This window comes from Synchiropus splendidus, chromosome 3, assembly GCF_027744825.2.
Source record: "Synchiropus splendidus isolate RoL2022-P1 chromosome 3, RoL_Sspl_1.0, whole genome shotgun sequence".
Taxonomy (NCBI): Eukaryota; Metazoa; Chordata; class Actinopteri; order Syngnathiformes; family Callionymidae; genus Synchiropus; species Synchiropus splendidus.
Genome location: NC_071336.1, coordinates 28,482,915 through 28,495,726, shown reverse-complemented (window position 1 = coordinate 28,495,726; position 12,812 = coordinate 28,482,915). Strand labels below are relative to the sequence as shown.

The 12,812-nt window shown below is 44.1% G+C and overlaps 2 protein-coding genes across 3 annotated transcripts; one reads left to right on the top strand and one right to left on the bottom strand.

Annotated features, from left to right (window-relative positions):
* Window positions 1-3,630: 3,630 nt before the first annotated feature.
* Window positions 3,631-6,061, bottom strand: rpl21 (ribosomal protein L21). The gene is made up of 6 exons (XM_053860778.1): window positions 5,973-6,061; window positions 5,388-5,466; window positions 5,256-5,317; window positions 4,252-4,364; window positions 3,833-3,983; window positions 3,631-3,755 (listed from the first exon to the last, which is right to left on the bottom strand). The coding sequence occupies exons 2-6, from the start codon at window positions 5,452-5,454 to the stop codon at window positions 3,666-3,668; spliced, it is 483 nt and encodes a 160-aa protein (XP_053716753.1). The 5' UTR covers window positions 5,455-5,466; window positions 5,973-6,061; the 3' UTR covers window positions 3,631-3,665.
* A 200-nt stretch (window positions 6,062-6,261) lies between these two features.
* On the top strand, window positions 6,262-12,731 carry usp12a (ubiquitin specific peptidase 12a). 2 transcript variants are annotated; one of them, XM_053860777.1, is made up of 9 exons: window positions 6,262-6,407; window positions 7,368-7,448; window positions 8,182-8,395; window positions 8,468-8,703; window positions 8,828-8,904; window positions 9,242-9,325; window positions 9,387-9,584; window positions 11,084-11,162; window positions 12,068-12,731. In XM_053860777.1, the coding sequence occupies exons 1-9, from the start codon at window positions 6,372-6,374 to the stop codon at window positions 12,167-12,169; spliced, it is 1,107 nt and encodes a 368-aa protein (XP_053716752.1). In that variant the 5' UTR covers window positions 6,262-6,371; the 3' UTR covers window positions 12,170-12,731. The 2 variants fall into 2 exon arrangements, with proteins under 2 accessions (XP_053716752.1, XP_053716751.1); XM_053860776.1 differs by lacking the exon at window positions 6,262-6,407 and adding an exon at window positions 6,437-6,588.
* The last annotated feature ends 81 nt before the right edge of the window (window positions 12,732-12,812 follow it).

Below are 12,812 nucleotides of genomic sequence, written 5' to 3'. Positions count from 1 at the left end.
ATATTGCCCTGACACTGTACCTAATATATTTTCTTAAAAAGTATAATTTCATACATAAAAATCATGATTTATGTTCGTCCTGCAGTTTCTAAACCACCCCGGAACTAAAGATACTGTTCCTTTAAGTGACATCACATTCAACAGATGACATCACTCAAACCCTTGTAGGTTTCCCACCCAATTCAGTGTGATTTATTTGCTTATTTTAGTCTGTCATCTAAACTTCACTATTCCATTTCGGAGAGGATAAGGATTTTTTTTTTTTGCAATTAAGTGAAGGACATTCTAGACCTATATATAAATTTATATATAGGTCTAGAATGTCCTTTTTTTTAAAATAATAGTGACACAGAGAATATACGAAAAAAAACTGGCTATTATATTATGATTTTATTTTTTATTCTTAATACAGTCTTTATATTTTACTTCACTTCAAGATTGTCATTATAAATCCTAAAGAGCAAAAGTGGTGAACATCTTGGAAACATAACTATGGGGAAAAAAACCCCATAAAAATCTGACGCATAAAGGCACTATTTACTACCTTTAGTAGCTCTTTAACAGTTATTTATTTCTTTTGCAATTTTTTTCTCAGCTCACGAGGGCCGCATGTGGCCCCCAGGCTGAACTTTGCCCACCTCTGTTCACATCCTATAATCACTAATATAAACTATGACAACACTTTTACAATGGGGAAAAACATTGTATTAAGTCTGAAATGGAAGCCATTTTATCCATTATGGGGTGCTTAAAAAGACGTGTACTTTTGCTGGTCATATGTGTGTGGAAATAGAGTTTCCTAGACCGACCCAACCAGTGGATTATTCAGGAACCAGCAGCCCACCACACACACTTTGTGGGAGAACTAGTGACCACCGACGCAAAAAAAAGAAAACAGGTTTCTGCCAACAAGACTATCTGCTTGTCTAAATATTGGAGCTCGCCCTGGTGTGACTGACTGATGTGAATGAGGCCTATTGAGAGCCTGTTGTGCTTACCTGGCTGCCCTCCCACGCTTCAGGTGAGCAGGCATCGCTCTGAGGACGTGGTTATCAGCATCATCCACCGCTCTGTCAGGGTCAGGATCAATACATGAGCGTTCACATCCCCAGCCCGCCTCTCCCTCTGCTCGGCCTGATAACGCGCTCAGACTCTGTCACTCTGGTATCACACAAAGATACACTCTGTTTGGACTGAGCTGGGATTTCCTGGTGCCTTTGTTGGGTGCTGAGCACTCGCGCACACACACACACACGCACACAGGTCATATGGGCACCCAGAGTCACACCCTGTTCTCCAGTGCAGCGGCCAGAGGCGCCATGTGGTCAATATCTATATCTATATATTTATGGAGGCGATATAATAACATGGTTATTAATCATTAAAAATTACGTCTGAGCTCTTATTCGAGTCTGGTTTTGTCTAGGCTTCTGCAGGTCTGGATGACCATAGATAGATTGGTGTTTTTGTGTCGCAGAGGTCCTCAATTTTTGGAAAATAAATCTGTATTGGCTATTGATTTAAACATGTAAACAGCAGCGTGATTGATGAGCTTGTCTAAAACAAGTGAGGAGTTGGGTCGCAGGGGCAACACGCAAGCTGAGAGGGCTGGACTTCTCGCTCCTAAAAACCTCCTGTTAGTACTGAATTTAAAGTAAACTAAATGTGTTTAAAGCGCTCCTGTCTGCATGAAAATAAAGAGCAGGACAGTGACGTAGTAGACTGAGCTTAAAAACTCTACCCACACATAGAGTTGCTTCCAGCAGGATTCGAACCTAAGACCCTGTTGAGGCCTGTGTGGTTGTGTGTGTGTGTGAGAGAGTGGTTAATATGTAACGTCTCAGGTCGATACAGCTGCTCTGAGCTGACAGACTCAATCTGTGTGTGTCAAACGTGTGTGATTAAGGAGAACATGGAGCTTTCATCCACAAGACTACACACACAAACACATCTCGCTTGCTTTCTCACCTTCGCCGGCTTGGCTTCCTTCAATCAGTAACTCCCATGAGTCAGTGCCACACACGACAAGCAAGTGTATCTCAGTCCAGGGTGGAAAACTTGCCTTCAGATCTGCCTTTTTCTTTCTCTTTTTTTTTTTTTTTTTTCCTTTAACAAGATCACTTAGGCTGTGTAGTGGCCGTGTTAATGGTTGAGTGCGTATTGATCCGTGCTTCCGGACGTCGACTGGCATCTCCACTCTGTGGGAATTAACAAAATATCTGGTATCTTAACAAGGCTAATCCAGAGCTGGGTAATCAATACCAAGGGTTTTCAACTGCCAATACGCTCATTGATTGATGACATTTCATTTTTCTATCTGTTTGCTGGATACTTATTAGTCTGCGCTGATAAGACCCGTGTGTGACCTCGCTGACATGTGGTGTGCAAGGTGAAGGGGTGAAGAAAACCTCCGCAGCAACGGGAAACTTGAGGATAATCTGCCTTTCTGATCTTCATCTGCAGCATGAATATGAAAGAGAGCGCACGTCCGTGAAACGCGCCTTTGTCAGCATCTTCGCTCCAAACCTACTTATCTGCCAAACACACACACACACTTCATCCTGTCACCTGCGGTCTGTATCTCAGTAAACTGCTGCTAATTCGTGTAAATATTGGGTGAAGTACCGAGGTGGAATAAGATAAGCTATTTGTCACATAACCAGCCAACCTGTCAGCCTGTCGCTGCTGATTCAACAGCGACAAGAGGCCAGCGTGGACACACACACACCACCATACACACACAAGGTGGCCATTCCATCTTTCTTTCACGTTGACATTTGGAATGACATCAACATTTTAGTGAGATCAATGCCTGTTGTGGACCATGACATTATGACCAGCTGCCTGATATAGCTCATGTTGGTCCTGCAGAGGTCAGTGTCTGTGACAAGTAGACAAGAAGACTGTGAATGGCCAAAATCATGTTTACATTTGGCTCTTTAACTCACTTCTACTCACGCTAACACATGTATCAGCTCTGGCATACCCAAGAGAGGACACGCCCAGCGACACCTCTGTAATATTGATGGTTATGGTTTAAAATAGCCCAGTTAAATATTCATTTTATTAAACATGACTGGCTGCTTTCCACGCACAGCTCGGACCGCAACGTGAGGCCCACAAAACTTGGCACACAGTGCCCCCTGGCGGGAGGGACAGTCCTGGAAAATTCCCAATAACGGCGATTTAATTTCTAAACGATATCGCAGTAACTTTTCAGCTCCAACAAAAAATAACATTGAAACCAAGGATCCACTGTAGACCCTGTGACACTGGACATGTACACAGCCATAACAGAAGTCGGGTTTCACTTCCATCCACACTCATTTTGGTTTGAGACTTCTGAGGCCAGTGTGCAGCATGTGCAGCTTTCAGCAGCAATATACCACACACAGACACAACAGCTATCTTAATCTCCTTCAACAAGGAATCACCATGTGCTACATAAAGTAAAAACTGAGCCCAACATCATGCCATTCCACATTACAGTCCACATCCTCCCCAAACTCATCCCTGCATATCCAATTTGTTTCCCTCTTCACACAGGACATTTGAAGCTCTCCCCTAACACACACCCAGAGTCATCCTGAGAGAGATGCAGTTATCAAACAAAGGACACAAAGGCAAAAAGCATGTGTACAAACATCTTTATTTTGGATGACACTTTATGCCATGAACTCGTAGGGGATGGGCTCCAGCAGCTGAGGCTCGTTCTTCTTGGTGCTGACAAAGTGAGCTACACGGGGAGGAGCAGGCTGCAAGGACACAAGATGGAACGTGAGTGCTCTTCTGCAGTCAACCGTTACCCACGCGTTTCGGTGTGCCTCCTTACCTGACGCTTGAGTTCCACCCAGGTGCCCTTCTGCTTGGCCTCGGCTTTCCTGGCCTCGTTCTCTTTGACGCGCTGCAGGAAGCTGTCCCTGCTCTTTGAGTGCTTCACATGCTCAATGCGCACGTTGATCCTCTTGGCAAGAATCTTCCCCCTGAGAGGAGAAGCACCAGGGTTTAGCAGGAGACCACACAAGGAAGACCATCTCTGAGTGCTAATGGGACCTGTCTCCTTAAGCACCCACAAAACAAAGAAATGTTTTGTAGTGGTTAGCAAGGACATGATACTTTCCCCCACATGAATGACCACTGAGGACATTAAGCAATCCCTGTGGCAAAGTGAAGATGGGGATCCCTTGCTATTGTCAGACAACCAAGTCACCACCTTTCTTCTGTGACCAGATTTAGTGTAGGTCTACTCACCTGACCTGCTTGTTCACAACAATGCCAACAGCGTGCTGGGTGACATTGTAGACACGACCTGTCTTGCCATGGTAGCATTTGTGAGGCATACCTTTCTGAATGGTACCTGTGCCCTGCAAGACACAAAACCGTTCTATGGTCAAGCATCATCGTGATGGTGCATCATTCTAGTTGTGGTCAACATCAAACAACAGGTTTGGGTCGACGGGGACAACGCACTGACTCAGTTGTAAGGTAATAACCTGCAAGCTCAGCTGGTCAGATCAACAGTGATGGGGAGTCACCCGTTTGTTGTCTAGTTCATACTTCAATGCGGATGGATGAAAGCTATAGACAACCTGAATCACGGTCCATAAGCATTATCTGTATCAGAAACTAGACGGACTGTTCAGTCATTTTTATCTAAATACAGTATCTTTAAAACCTTTAGCAATACAAGTACAACTGTTAGGAGGAAAATTTATGTCTTTAATCTTTCTATTTCAATTCTTTTACAGCAATGTAAAACGTTTTTATTCTTTCAATTTTAAGACAGAAAAGATGTTGAACAAGAAATTATTTTGGCATATCTGCAAGGCATTATATTGATAGACTTAAGACTGACAATGAAACAGTTTGGTAGCAGCCAGAGAACTCTTTGAAGATTTGACAGAACAGTTTGCAGGAAAAGTGTAGTTGGTATATTTAACAAGCGAACACAAACATATACATTTAAGTATATATGCTAATCTGAGTCCTGCTTATTGTCCTGAATCATGTTTTTCATATGCAATAACAGAACGTAGATAAACTTCCCCATTGTGGGGGAGAACAAAGGCTATCTATCTAAACTGCTTTAACAACTTGTTTATACTTACAAACTTGTGTTTTTCTACAAGAGAAACTGCAAGTTTCATGTCTACTGAGTCCCACAGATGCGTCTTCAAATTATGTTTGTTTATGCTTTATTTCAACTATTTTAACTATGTGGTAACTCTAGAGACTATAGAAAATGTGAAACTTACCTTAATATCAACAATATCTCCCCTTTTGTAGATGCGCATGTACGTGGACAGAGGGATTGGGCCTGTGGGGTAATACTCATGTTAATACACCTCTAACTTTATTGACGTGGGAAATTTTGAAATTACACTCACCATGTTTGCGGAATTTCCGGCTGAACATATACCTGGTTCCCCTCCTCTTGCCTCTGGTGTTCGTCATTTTGCCTGATTACTGAAAATAAAAGGTATATTAGATCCAGTACGTCAACACCAACGATACTACAGTGAAGAGTGAGGCTACGTCATTTTGGCAGACACCAACTGACAGTGTGAGAGATGAATAATAGTTTTGACGGCTAATGACAACTGTGGACGTCACTCTCACAGTGCATGTTTATAGCAGCCTGACAAAAGATAGACAAGCGACAACCATAAACGGGACTATAATGAATGGTGAACTTCAGTATTTTACACAAACTACTGAAGCTACGCAGTATGGCATGATGCTACGGTTTGTGTCACTGCGGCACTACGTCTATGCTTGGCCCACATGGAGAGAACCACGCTGCAGATGCCGAGTGCTCTAACCGGGATTTTCACTGTCAGAACGTAACTTAACAAGCTATAATGTGACCTTGTGGTAAAGGAATGACACTTAAATGTGAATACGTAAAACTTCTTAACGCAATATCGCCATTAATATGGAGAAAATAACATCGAATTAGGAGAACATCTTACCCCGGGCAGCTACAAGATGGCGGGTACGGCGGAAAGAGAGATTGGAGGACCCCAAACTCCGCCTTGTAATCACGCAAGTGGAGCTGTCTCGGTATTTGCCTGCACGGAATCTCCAGTGCCATTATTGTTGTTACGACAATAATGAAATCTAAAAAATAAATCAAAATTTTAATTATGTATAAGGCGTACATAATATCGATCTACTGTTTTTTGATTTGGCAAAAGATTAAATTACAAAAAAGATCGGCGCATGCGCAAAGCTTAAGTCAGCTGCACCTTGAATGTTATGCTTTAATTTACAAAATAGAAGGCAAATACATTTCCAGTGTGTTTGTCTTGGATTAGTATCGCTCGTTAAAATGCTACGTAAACGACTTCAGAACAAGAGAAAAGTTTCACATGACGCTCGCCGAGGCAACGTTCACACAGCGTGACGTGAGTCCTCTTGACTCTTCCGTCTCTCAGTAGCTTCGACTCGGGATCAGCGGAATCGCGTGCGCGCCCTCCCTCACGCGGGCAGCCAGTCTCGTGAGCGCGCGCTGGTGTGGTGGAAGATGGCGCTAGCCGAATGGAAATCCTAATGACAGTCTCCAAATTTGCCTCTTTTTGTACCATGGTGAGTTCACTAGGCGAGCGATGCGTGTCGCTGGAACCGTGACGCCTCTCCCCAGCGGGCTTTTGTCGCAGCGGAGCAACAAACCGAGGCGCTGAACGGATGGACTCGGTGCTAGCCAGCAGCTACGCTCTTATGTGCTGACGTTATTAGACGGACTCTCTGGAGCGTCTTTCACTGTGAGACACAATGAGATATTTGGAGTGGAAATCTTCACACAGTCAGTGTTATAGCTGTGTCAGTGCACCTGCTGCCCCCGCGGGTGACAGCTAACTGGCTAACGCGAGGGTAGCTGCAACAACTGGAGCGCAGCTGGACAGTGGATGACCACTTCTCACTATGGGCTCTTTTAATTGCAGTGTGGCCTGGTGATATGACGCAACCTAGCGTTCTGTGCTCGGGATGTTTATGAAGCGTGGTCATAACGACTGCATACGCGGGCACACACCCACTGCAAATCCTTTATCTGTCGATACCTCTAAACCGCTGAGTCGCCTTCGTTCGGTGGTTCAAAAATAGTGCAGTGCAAGTAAACAAACGTAGATCATAAAGGATCTGAACGTTGTCGTTTACAGAGATTTTGTCAAATGTTCTCACCAGAGATTTAAGATGAAAACGAAACCTTGTGGAATTTTTGACCACCAAAGGAGTCTGCCGTCAAATCTGTTGCTCTGAAGTGGAAAGTCAGCCACCCACCCTCCTCAGCCTTTGTTTTGGTTTGCGATGTTTTTAGGAGTCAGGAGTGCTACTACTTCGCACCTGAACTTTGTTTGTCTTCACAGGGCGCCAATGCCTCTGCCCTGGAGAAAGAGATTGGATCTGAGCAGTTTCCGGTCAATGAGCATTACTTTGGACTTGTCAATGTAAGTACTGGCCTCTGCATTGTTTTTCAATCCAAAATATCACTGTTGTCATTTCTAAGACGCATGTGTGTTGGTTATTTCGAGCTGCACTGTAATACTGGTTGTTAACAAATGACATAACAGATGTATGATGTGTGTGTGTAATAGTAATTTGCACTTATAAGTTGACAACTGGGCACTTTACCTTGACCAGAAAAGAACTAATACGGCTAAATTCAGAAACCTTGTGCGGAATCACCCTGCTATAGATGAGCACAGGCCAATAGTATGAAGCTGACGTACGGACAATGGTTAAAATGAAATTCATTCAAGGTTAGTGTTATTCTGTTGTCTGTTCACAAAAAAAGTTTCGCCAAGAATAACGCTTCACAAATGGAATCCAACTGGTCATAAAAATATAAGCGTGTCATTTATTGCTAAGGAAGGCAGTATTTTATTTCATAAATATCATAAAATACTCTGAAAAGACTTGGGGTTGAGTGGCACTGCTGTAGTTGCAACAACTGTGTAGTAGGCTAATGCATTTAAAAATGGCTATTTTTGCGCAGAATAGTTGAGAAGGTAGTTTGTTGGTTGTTATAAGACCAGACCCTTAAATAATGAAGGCACAGACTGGTGCAGAGAGAAGTGGTCACAGATGCAAGTGACGAAATTTGAGGATGGTCAGTAAGGATTTTTTTTTTAATGCTGATCGGTATGTGATCTCTCCCCATTTTCCGAATTTGTCTGACAGTTTGGGAACACCTGTTACTGCAACTCAGTGCTGCAGGCTCTCTACTTCTGCCGGCCGTTCCGGGAGAAAATCCTGGCGTACCGCAGTCAGCCACGACGGAAGGAGAACCTGCTCACCTGCCTGGCCGACCTGTTCCACAGCATTGCCAACCAGAAGAGGAAAGTGGGCGTCATACCACCAAAGAAGTTCATCACACGGCTACGAAAAGAGAATGGTTCGACTGGGAAAAACAAAATCTCACTCTGCAAACCAATCTGATGGCTCTATTTTTCTATCCCTCCCTCAGAGCTGTTTGATAACTACATGCAGCAGGACGCTCATGAGTTCCTGAACTACCTTCTCAATACCATTGCGGACCTGCTGCAGGAGGAGAAGAAGCAGGAGAAGACAAATGGCCGCCTTGCCAACGGCACTTTAGACTCTCAGAACAATAACAGCAATGCCACGCCAGCTCCCACATGGGTCCATGAAATCTTCCAAGGCACTCTGACCAATGAGACTCGATGCCTCACCTGTGAAACGGTACCGCATTGGACTCTTGTCTCCTCACGTTTGAAGTCATACCCCTGAAGAAATGAGCTTATTTGCACCGGATGCCCACACCGCAAATGTAACTTACAGAGTCTTGGTCTTTCTCTGTCCTCAGATAAGCAGCAAAGATGAGGACTTCCTCGACCTCTCTGTGGATGTAGAACAGAATACCTCCATCACACACTGCCTCAGGTGACATAGTAGTGCAACATTATCACTGGCCTCATCATTTATCTTCTTAACAAGTGTTTCAACCAATGATCATTTATCAGTTAAGAAGCATCATTCATTGATCTCACAGAGAAGACATGACAGCGATGCTCAATGTTCTTACAGAACAAAATACTAGTTAACAAATATGTAAAACAGTGGGAAGTAGACTGAGTGGCTTATGTTCATGTTATGTTCTTCAAATCACTTTAACCTCTTTTATTGTGTTTATTATGTCAGGTATAATTAAATATCTTACACTGAGTCTGGCCTGCTGCAGATGTTTGGTTTCACTCAACTGTTCTCCCTTTCTCCTCAGAGGTTTCAGTAACACAGAGACACTGTGCAGTGAGTACAAATACTACTGTGAAGAATGTAGAAGCAAGCAAGAGGCACACAAGAGGTCAGTAAACTGTGGTCATGCCAGTACTTGGTCTGATGGTCTGCGACTTGTTGTGGTCCAGGATGCGTGTGAAGAAGCTGCCGATGATCTTGGCTCTGCACCTGAAGCGCTTTAAATACATGGAGCAGCTGCAGCGCTACACCAAGCTCTCCTACCGCGTGGTCTTCCCCCTGGAGCTCCGCCTCTTCAACACGTCGGGAGACGCCACTAATCCCGAGAGGCTGTACGACTTGGTGGCGGTGGTGGTGCATTGTGGGAGGTATGTAGTTCAACGTGCTGTTGTTTGGTACGGATTATGTTTTACTGGCAGTAGTTGCGTCTCACTCTCTTTAATGCTTCTTTTGGTGACTTGTTTAATTGTCCATGCTTTATTTTGAAATCTATTGGACGCTCAAGTGAATTTAGTATTGTTAATACGGTATTTCTTTTTATTGATTCAGATTTACGAGTGAAGTGAAACTTTATTGGAGACTAGCGAGAGCCCGTATGATGTTTGATCAGTGGCTCGGATAACTTTCACGGCTGCACAGATAATGGTCACTGTGTGGCTGTGCTTACAGTGTCAGTGTTCTGTCAGTGACCCAGTGTTTGAGGTCATTTTTGAGAGGATATTTGCTGTTTTGCTGTGTACACTGACTCTATTGTGACTCTGGTGGTTGAAGTCAACACTGAAAGGAATATAATGGATCAGGGCTAGTCACCAACTATGTCAACTATTAGTCAAATAGTCGGGATGCAATGTTCGCAAGTCGATAAACATGGCGATGCATCTGACTGTATTGTTGTAAATCTAATTAACAAGGTTGAAAATATATCTGTTTAAATTGTTGTAAACACTTGCGACATCCTTAATGTTGTTTTGAAACTTTTGAGATTTTAGATTAGATTTTAATTCCTGAACATGGAATTCTAAGGTTGCAAATCTTTGTTGTGGCCATTGTGAAATGTTTCAACTTCACTAGCTGACGATTGTGTTTGGGAAAAGAGAGAGATGACATCATCACGACTCATTTAATAGTCGATTACAATTGTCTAGCTGTTGCAGCTCTGTTATGATTAGAGAGCACAGTTACCTTCTCACAGGACAACAGAGACCTCCCACACTGAGGGAAAAGTCCTGGGCAGAACCCTGAGGTGGATGAGTGACGACACCAGCAAAAGTAGCGGCGTCTTTGTGTTGTTGTTCTGTTGCCCCCACGTAGTGGTTGTGTGGAAGGAGGATTCAGTAGTAGAGGAGTAGTACAGTAGCAGAGGTCTTTATTACGTGTATTTTTCATCTGCTGGTTAAATATGCAACAATGTGAAAATGCTGTTTGTTGTTGTTCAATGTTGATTGCAGATGACTCAGTAACATGTTAATACAAGCTCAAACCCTGCAGCGCTGGACGGCATTGTTCTCACCGAGCAGCACTCAGACAGGAGCAACTAGATGCCTCAGATACAGCCAGTGTAGACTATGGAAGTAGATCAGTGACTAATTTCAGCAGCAACTTTCCCCGCCTCCAGTAGTGGCACAAGCTGTGATTTGCCCTTTAAAGAAATCTCCGTCTCAACGGGAAACATGGAGGGACACAGTCAGTCAGCGGCTCTTCGTTTGACGTCACCTCACCTTTCAGCAAAGCTGCACAGTTTTCATGATGACATTACAACTGAAGGGAGGTTGAGGCTGATCATGGCATTCATTCCTGTTATTGTAGGTTTGACAACCCAAACTCTTTCGGTCACTCTGATGTTGTTTTTGTGTCTCTCTCTGTGCAGCGGTCCAAACCGGGGTCACTACATCGCCATTGTGAAAAGTCATGACTTCTGGTTGCTGTTCGACGACGATATTGTGGAGGTGAGAACCTGAAATACACTTCTGTGCTCCATTGTTTGTGCCACTGGTGTTTAAGCTGATTACAGAGAAGAACATTCCACTGTCGCTGCAAAATCCACTATAGACTGTATATATGTATTGGGCGACCATGCAGTCAGGTGAAGACACAGTGCTGCTTACAGGTCTGTAGGTGTGTAGCATCCGGTGATGCAGTCTGGGAGAATTCCTCCACATGATGGTTTCCAAGACGAAACAAGACCTACCTCATTCTTCAGCCAGAACCTTTGAGTAAACACGAGTACATCGCCCTCCTCTTTCTGTCCTGATCCCAGTTGTGTTCAGAATCTGACTTGACGAATGATGACAAGGTAACTTGACGTACTCGAGACCAAAAATTCCAAATCATACATTAACTTTGCAGAGGTATTTTAGATACGAGTGTTCGGCTCACGGAGAAGAACCACAGACACGTCCCCACGACACCTCACCCTCCCACCACCCCAGTTGTCTGCTCAAACTGTCAGGTCCTTATGATTGACAGTTGGACCGATACCGTCACACAAGGGGCCAGAATTTCCAACACAGATCTGGTCGCAGGGTGAACAAACCTTTTATTGTCTGTAAATGCCACTGTACTTAATGATCAAAGGCAAATGTTGGGCTTCCTGTGGTGAGCTTCACAACACATGTATGGACAGAACACAGGAGACCGTCCTATGTTCCTCTTGTCGCACAAACATTTCCCCAATTCCCTTTCCCTACATTCATTTTTTTTTTTACATTTTCAACGTTTATAATCTCTTCCTTGCGTTTTCAACAGACAAAGCCTGAACATCTTTTCTGGGTCGTTGCTTTGTTGGGATCTAGTTTTTGGTCCACTTTTGCTCAGTTAACCGTCTGTGTCTCTATTCCCACCTCTCTCTCAGAAAATAGATGCTCAGGCCATAGAGGAATTCTACGGACTCACTTCTGAAATCTCCAAGAACTCGGAGTCGGGTTACATCCTCTTCTACCAGTCCAGAGACTAACAGCAGCCGGTCACCCAGGAGACAGGCGGCCCGTGGAGCGGTGTCTCACCCGTGCTTGTACTCACTCGCCGCCGCAGCTCAGCCGTGGAAGCCCCCGCCGCTCTCTGTGTCCCTGCTGACCTTTCACTCCTCCCCTGCGTCCATCCTCCGCTGCTGCCGGACGGGGGGACCACGCTGAATGAAAAACTGATTGTTTCTAAAGACACTGATGGTTGTACAGATGTTTGTATGTTCTGGATCCCGCCCTGGGCTGATGGGTATTTAATCATTCATGTGAACTTGGCTTCGTGTGGTAGATCATATTGATGGTCTAAACGCTTGTGGGTGAGGAGGCGGCGTGTACCCCATGCTGGGTGGTGTATATCTGCAGTGTACAGAATGGTATTTGTATAAATATGACGAGAATATTATCATTGGAAACATGTTAGCCCTTGAGCAAGATGTATTGACACTATGGTGCACTTTTGATACCGTTTTGTAGGTGTTGGAGAGTTACATGTGAGGGTTTGCTTGAAGCAATTATTTTCTGTTTTAAAGAAAAAGAAATAAAGATTGAAGCAGGCGTCTTCCTCTCCCTGGTTTAGTGTGACATCACGTCTGCGAGGGCGGATTCTCTCTCCTGCTCTGACACCTTCCTCAGTCC

Excerpts from the sequence above, each read along its gene's own strand:
- rpl21 (XM_053860778.1), bottom strand. The coding sequence starts at position 5,454 with ATGACGAACACCAGAGGCAAGAGGAGGGGAACCAGGTATATGTTCAGC. Across the intron at positions 5,318-5,387 it reads CCGGAAATTCCGCAAACATG|GCCCAATCCCTCTGTCCACG; the intron begins GTGAGTGTAATT and ends ATTACCCCACAG. Across the intron at positions 4,365-5,255 it reads GAGATATTGTTGATATTAAG|GGCACAGGTACCATTCAGAA; the intron begins GTAAGTTTCACA and ends TGTGTCTTGCAG.
- usp12a (XM_053860776.1), top strand. The coding sequence starts at position 6,541 with ATGGAAATCCTAATGACAGTCTCCAAATTTGCCTCTTTTTGTACCATG. Across the intron at positions 7,449-8,181 it reads ATTACTTTGGACTTGTCAAT|TTTGGGAACACCTGTTACTG; the intron begins GTAAGTACTGGC and ends TTTGTCTGACAG. Across the intron at positions 9,326-9,386 it reads AAGCAAGAGGCACACAAGAG|GATGCGTGTGAAGAAGCTGC; the intron begins GTCAGTAAACTG and ends GTTGTGGTCCAG.